Source organism: Pseudochaenichthys georgianus, chromosome 14, assembly GCF_902827115.2.
Source record: "Pseudochaenichthys georgianus chromosome 14, fPseGeo1.2, whole genome shotgun sequence".
Classification (NCBI taxonomy): Eukaryota; Metazoa; Chordata; class Actinopteri; order Perciformes; family Channichthyidae; genus Pseudochaenichthys; species Pseudochaenichthys georgianus.
In genome coordinates this window covers 334,459-341,309 of record NC_047516.1, presented here as the reverse complement: position 1 = coordinate 341,309, position 6,851 = coordinate 334,459, and the positions used below count along the sequence as shown (strand labels likewise).

The 6,851-nt window shown below is 41.8% G+C and overlaps 1 protein-coding gene across 2 annotated transcripts in view; it reads right to left on the bottom strand.

Annotated features, from left to right (window-relative positions):
- Window positions 1–3,657: 3,657 nt before the first annotated feature.
- Window positions 3,658–6,851, bottom strand: part of slco2b1 (solute carrier organic anion transporter family, member 2B1) — a 37,732-nt gene continuing 34,538 nt past the window's right edge. For both annotated transcript variants that reach the window (XM_034098745.1, XM_034098747.1), the window contains exons 13-15: window positions 6,610–6,674; window positions 5,851–5,971; window positions 3,658–4,962 (exon numbers count right to left, since the gene is read on the bottom strand). In XM_034098745.1, the coding sequence (XP_033954636.1) occupies window positions 4,785–4,962; window positions 5,851–5,971; window positions 6,610–6,674 (364 nt within the window). In that variant the 3' untranslated portion in view covers window positions 3,658–4,784. The remainder of the gene's footprint in view (window positions 4,963–5,850; window positions 5,972–6,609; window positions 6,675–6,851) is intronic.

Genomic DNA, 6,851 nt, shown 5'->3' with positions numbered 1-6,851 from the left:
CTTTCTTAGTGTTAGAGAGGAACCAGTGTAAAGACTTCAGAACTGGACTGATCCACTTTCTTAGTGTCAGTGAGGAACCAGTGTAAAGACTTCAGAACTGGATTGATCCACTTTCTTAGTGTTAGTGAGGAACCAGTGTAAAGACTTCAGAACTGGACTGATCCACTTTCTTAGTGTTAGTGAGGAACCAGTGTAAAGACTTCAGAACTGGATTGATCCACTTTCTTAGTGTTAGAGAGGAACCAGTGTAAAGACTTCAGAACTGGATTGATCCACTTTCTTAGTGTTAGAGAGGAACCAGTGTAAAGACTTCAGAACTGGACTGATCCACTTTCTTAGTGTCAGTGAGGAACCAGTGTAAAGACTTCAGAACTGGATTGATCCACTTTCTTAGTGTTAGTGAGGAACCAGTGTAAAGACCTCAGAACTGGACTGATCCACTTTCTTAGTGTCAGTGAGGAACCAGTGTAAAGACTTCAGAACTGGACTGATCCTCTTTCTTAGTGTTAGTGAGGAACCAGTGTAAAGACTTCAGAACTGGATTGATCCACTTTCTTAGTGTTAGAGAGGAACCAGTGTAAAGACTTCAGAACTGGACTGATCCACTTTCTTAGTGTCAGTGAGGAACCAGTGTAAAGACTTCAGAACTGGATTGATCCACTTTCTTAGTGTTAGTGAGGAACCAGTGTAAAGACCTCAGAACTGGACTGATCCACTTTCTTAGTGTCAGTGAGGAACCAGTGTAAAGACTTCAGAACTGGACTGATCCACTTTCTTAGAGTTAGTGAGGAACCAGTCCAGTATCCACTTCACTATATATAATCCAGGTGGAGTTATTGCGCCTAAAAGCTGTTTGCCAGAGCTAGAATCCACCTGCTTCTTTTAAATCAGCTGTGTGGACTACAATAACGATGGAGTGCGAGTGGAAGATCGGACGAGGACGGTGAGTCGGCGTTGTTCGACAGCGGTGCGGCATGCTAATGGTAACACACGCCAAACATGCTAAATCATATCAGAAGGCATCACCCAGATTTTACAATTACCGGAGCCCGGCAAAAGACAGCAGCAGTTCAACAGCTGATCCCCGCTGTTTTTAAGAAGCCAATAGACATGAAAGCCGAGAGACCAAAATAAATAACGGAAGCTTTTGGCATATATATTTCAACGGCTATGCTGCGCCCTTATGCAATAGTGGAGGACCCCGGCTTTTATTGATTGTGATCGAAAGTGATTGAAACACTATCTTATTATTTATTTTGTAATATTTTCAAGACATTCTTTTTAGTTTTACAGCTTATTGAACCTTTTTGTTTGACATCAGCCATTATAGATAATACGGCCACCTGAGTGTGTGGTGCTGTGTGTGGTTTGTTTTTAACTGTTTAATACAGTTAATTATTCAAAATGTCAGAGTTCCTTATTTTTGAAACTGAAACTTGCACTACTGTTCAAAAATAAATAACAACAAACCTGGAGTTATGCATTAGGGGCTTTTGTTTGCCTTTTTCTTGTTGTACCGAACCGTGACCCCCAAACCGAGGTACGTACCGAGCCGTGAACTCTGTGAACCGTTACACCCCTAGTGGGTGGACTTCGTAACTGTTTTAATGTGACTGTTGAAAAAGCAGGACTTTTTAATTTGGTGGTATTTGTGATGTTTGACATCCAGTGTCCAGCAGAGGGAGACAAACACCACTTAAATTCACTCATACCTTTTGGAAATGTTAGATATTTAAACTTTACTTGAGTCAACACATTGTCTACCCTAAATGCCAGAGCTTTTAACATAAACATACAAATAGTATTTCTTACGTAATCAGAAGGGTTTAAAAGCTTGACATACTTTATAATGGGGTTGCCTCGTTCATCTGTGTCCAGACAAAGCTTCGAATGAAATAAAGAACCTTCCTGGGCAAACGCTCACTTCTTCTTTCTTATTTTAGCTGAGTGTCTTTCTGATGAAACACCTTCAGACTGAACCCGGCACATGTTATTTATAGAGCATGATGCGGCGTCTGCAGGAGGATGAGCCCCCAATAACCCTCAGACAAAAAACATTCATATTTGTTAACAGTTAAACCCTTTTATTAAAGTGTTGTATTTTATTTGTGGTTTTATTATTATCTTTTTTACTTTACTGCATTTTACTACTTTAAGCATCCTCATTTTTCACTTTCAAATGTATTTGATGGGTTTGAAAAAGGCAGTAAAAATAAAGTTGGATTCCTTCGTCACAATAATCCTTTTTTACTTTATTGTCCTCCATTTAGCGCTTTACTGTTTTATGTATGTAATGCATTTGTGAAGTGAGATTAGAGTCCTTCAATCAGAAAAGCATCGCCCGCTCTCAGACTCTCTTAAGTTTCTTTTATGACTTTTTGATTTAAAACCTCACATTCTTAACCATAAATCCAGTCATTGAAGTGTTTTCTCGATGTATATAAATGGTGCAATATGTGGCATGTTCCTGCTGTAGAAGACTTCACCTCCTTGCTATACTCTACATCTGCACCACTGCATCGTATGTGAGCAGATGTTTGTAGCGTTGTCCTGTGAGAACCACACATCTTTACAAAGTCAACATTGTTGTTCTCAGAAAACAGCCAGTTCTCAGGCTGGGTTGATACACTTTCCAGCTGATCCAAGAGTCCTTGAAATACTTCATTCAGCTTCAGAAGAAGTATCATTTTCTGAGACGTGGACATGTTTGAGCCTGCAGAACGAAACTGTTGCAGCAACAACACGCCGAAGCCTGTCTGTGTGCGCAGAGAGCATCAGGAATGTTTCATATAAACAAAGAGAGGGTGTTATGAAATCATTGATCCGTCTCTGGAGACGGGTTAAAGACTTAGGATCTGAAGAGAAAGCAAAAGCAATGACGAATCAGTCGGATTTAATAGAGCATGAGGAAAACGTTGGTTAGAGTCAGCAATGCATCCAACAATCGTGGACATATTTCAGTCTGAAAGTGAGAGGGGGCTGAGGTGGGGTTGTGTGAGGTACTTATCCTTAGGAACAATACATCATACAAATCTATTTATACTCGTGCAGAGCGCGTCAGGAATGCGCTCTGCTGCATGGGTTTCGAAGTGAGTGTGCACATGTGTACGGTACAGTCTACACATCATGAGGGCATTTTAGGACCTCTAGAAAAAGCCAGATTGAGTTTGTTTGCTCAGATTTGATGGAAGAAAGCCAAAGTTCAGACTGACCAACAAACAACACGTCTTCATTTAAAAGACCCACGCAATTGGGCAGCTTCAGCGACCTGTGCCGCAAAGGTGCGAATAAACGAGCGGCGTGTTTCCCCCAGAGCCTCATTCCTATCCCGCTGACGGACAGGCCTGTTGTTTTGGGAACATTGTTTTTAAAAAGAGTGTGGGAGTGGTCATGCTGGTGTCTGGATGTTGATGCACCTATATGTCCGCTAGCCGGAGTCGTGATGAACGGACCAGGACTTTTCCATGGAGACGCTGTTCCAATGGCCTCACACGGGGCACCATATCGCCATTCGGTATTTAAAACAGATATAACGAGTATGAGAATTGTACAGGGTACCTTTATATGACGGAGATATTCTGCTCATCTATAGGACATAGAGCTGGGGTCCTCAGAGCGACTGCACGGGGGCCACACACATGTGAAAGTGAAGAAACATCCATTTTTTAAGTTTATTAAAAATCCCTCAGACAACATGTTTCACAGCTTCAGATTAATACAAAAATAGCTTTGAAAGTGAATTTCAGAGTTTAGAAGTGGAGCGGATTAAAACCAGACATGTCAATACAAACTTGAGTCTTCAACGATCACCAGACACTCTGAGAAATCAACAGTTATTATATATTTATAAAATGATCAAACTAAAATCTATGCATGCTTCAATGTCCAATGGAAAAAATAAAAAAATAAAAGTTTTGACTAAAATAAGGACAGTTGAAGAATCACATCAATATCATTTCTATCCCGTTCCCCGTCCAGAACAGTAAGAGTGCTTCCATGTGTCTTCCTTCACAGACAGAGGGTTCATGTGTACTTGTTTATCACACTCATGTTGTGTAAACAAGATAGCTTTCTGAACCATGTAGAAAGAAATACCCTTATGACGTTTCATTTCGTATACAAACAAACAAATATTTACAGAAACATTGACTGTTTAAAAAAATATGCGGCATCTTTTTCGGAGCTGTCAGAAGCAAGTCATTGTGTAAGTGCTCCGGATGGAGATCCACTCTGCGGGGTTAGCACGGCTAGCTTCACAGCGATGCTATAACAGCGGTTAGCATCCACCACTGAGACGCAGGACATTTGAGGCTCTGGCTGAATGGCCGAGCCTCCAGTGAGGGCGCCGGACCGTGCACAGAACAAGGAGATTTGGAAGGAGATCCGCTGCTTTCTTTATGGAGGCTTAGAAAAGTTTGGTGCAACCACCTCAACACCAAGAGCCCGACTGAAGTAACTTGAGTCTTGGAGGAGTTAAAATAAACTAAAAGCTGAACTTGAAAACCCAGAAAAGCAAATATAAAGAGATTATATCCGTGAGTAAAACGAGCGGGAGAGGTTAATACATCGTCTTTGTCCCAATACATTGATCAGCTTATGTAGATCCACTGGAGTGTGAGCGTTAGAGTCTGATTATACAGGCCGACAGATCCTTTACATGCACTGCAGCTTAGCTAGCGTAGCAGCTTAGCTAGCGTAGCAGCTTCCACGTTAGCATTGTCTTTGAACTCTTGTTCTGCTTCGTTCAGCGTCTTTATTTCCCTGCTTCCTCTCGCTGTGTGTCTTTAGGTTTTGATGCCCTCCAGCGCCTTCTCTTTAGACGAAGCGCTCACCATCGCATACCCTCCCTTCACGCCTTCACCCTCCGTCTCCAGCTGCCGGGCCCTCCGGCGCAGGACCACGACGGTCAGCAGGAAGCAGAGCAGCGCGCCGCACACAAACACCACCTGCAGACCCAGAAACCTACACACACACACACGCACACACACACACACACACACACACACACACACACACACACACACACACACACACACACACACACACACACACACACACACACACACACACACACACACACACACACACACACACACACACACACACACACACACACACACACACACACACACACACACACACACACACACACACACACACACACACACACACATAAAACCATACTTGTAGCCGAACTGAAAAACTCTCAAACACGATGTAAAAACATTTTAAACTTTGGTTTTAAAAAGCCTGATTATTAAACTACTGGACATATTTTAATCAAACCATCAATCAATCAATCAATCAATCAATCAATCAATCAATCAATCAATCAATCAATCAATCAATCAATCAATCAATCAATCAATGTTTATTTATATAGCCCAATATCACAAACTTGGTGGAAGTGTGAAGCAGAGACTAAGGAAGAACCTATTTATATTTTTAGCAGATCTGAGCCAGGACTCCAGCCTAACGTCAGGATCTCTAGAGGGTGCGAAACCTCAAGAATCTTCCAGACCGAGCTGCTGAGTAAACCAGAAGCTCTTCATTCCGCCAAGGAGGTCGTGTTTTTAGTCTGTCGGCCTGTTTGTCAGAAGTACACGCTCACTCAGTACTTATCAAAAGACGAGGCGAATACACCCACGTCTCAACTGTCCTATCATGGCTTCACAACATAAAAAATAAATTAAATTATAAAAAATGTTATAAAAAATGAAAAATATATAAAGAAATATATAAATGTAAAAAAAATGTAAATATTTGTATAAAAATTAAAAAGATTTATGATGAAAAAAATAAATATAGAAGATTTAAATATAGAAAAAATATAATAGAAATGTTGCTGACCTCTGCCTGAAGTGGTCCAGGTCGTAGTACTGACAGGAAGTCTTCTTGTCGTCCTTCCTGCCCCACGAGATGCAGGTACTGTCGATGACGCTGCCGTACAACACCGGGCCGGGCATGAACGCTGCAGACACACACACACGCGCACACACACACACACACACACACACACACACACACACACACACACACACACACACACACACACACACACACACACACACACACACACACACACACACACACACACACACACACACACACACACACACACACACACACACACACACACACACACACACACACGCACGCACGCACGCACACACACGCACACACACAAGTTATACAGTATATGTATTAACATCTATCTATACAGGAGATATCACACATATTATTTACCATAACAAAACATCAAACATGAGAAGCTGACTATGACAGTTATATAGTTTAAAATATTTAAAGTAATATTTATAAGTCTATAATTAAGGGTTATTTCTTTCCTTATAGACGGTTCAAACTATGTCCATATGTTCAGAAAACTCCACCAGAATGTGTATTATAGCTATTTATCCGTCCATATAAAGCAGAGCTGGAATAGTTTTTTATTAGCATGAATACAAAGACTTCCCTCTCATTACGAACATGTTTTAAATGCATACGCTGCTGTATTGACAGATCTGAGGTCAGTGAATGAAGGTCTCAGAGTTTAACCTCAGACCTGGTGTGTGCCTTGCTCAAAGGGCAGAGGAAGTCATTACTCACCGAGCACTCTGAACAGCATGTACTGCACCCCCACTGCGAAGGACTTGTCCTCCGCAGGCACCGTCCTGCAGAAACACATCAGTGTGAGGAATCAGTGTGGACTTCCTGTGGGCGCACCGCCGCGCCGTGGTTATCCTTAATTGTCGTGGTGTTGTTATATCTGTGGTGTTTGTGTCTCTTTGCGGTCGGTCTTTGTTCATTAGCAGCTGCTTTGTGTCTCTTTGCGGTCGGTCTTTGTTCAT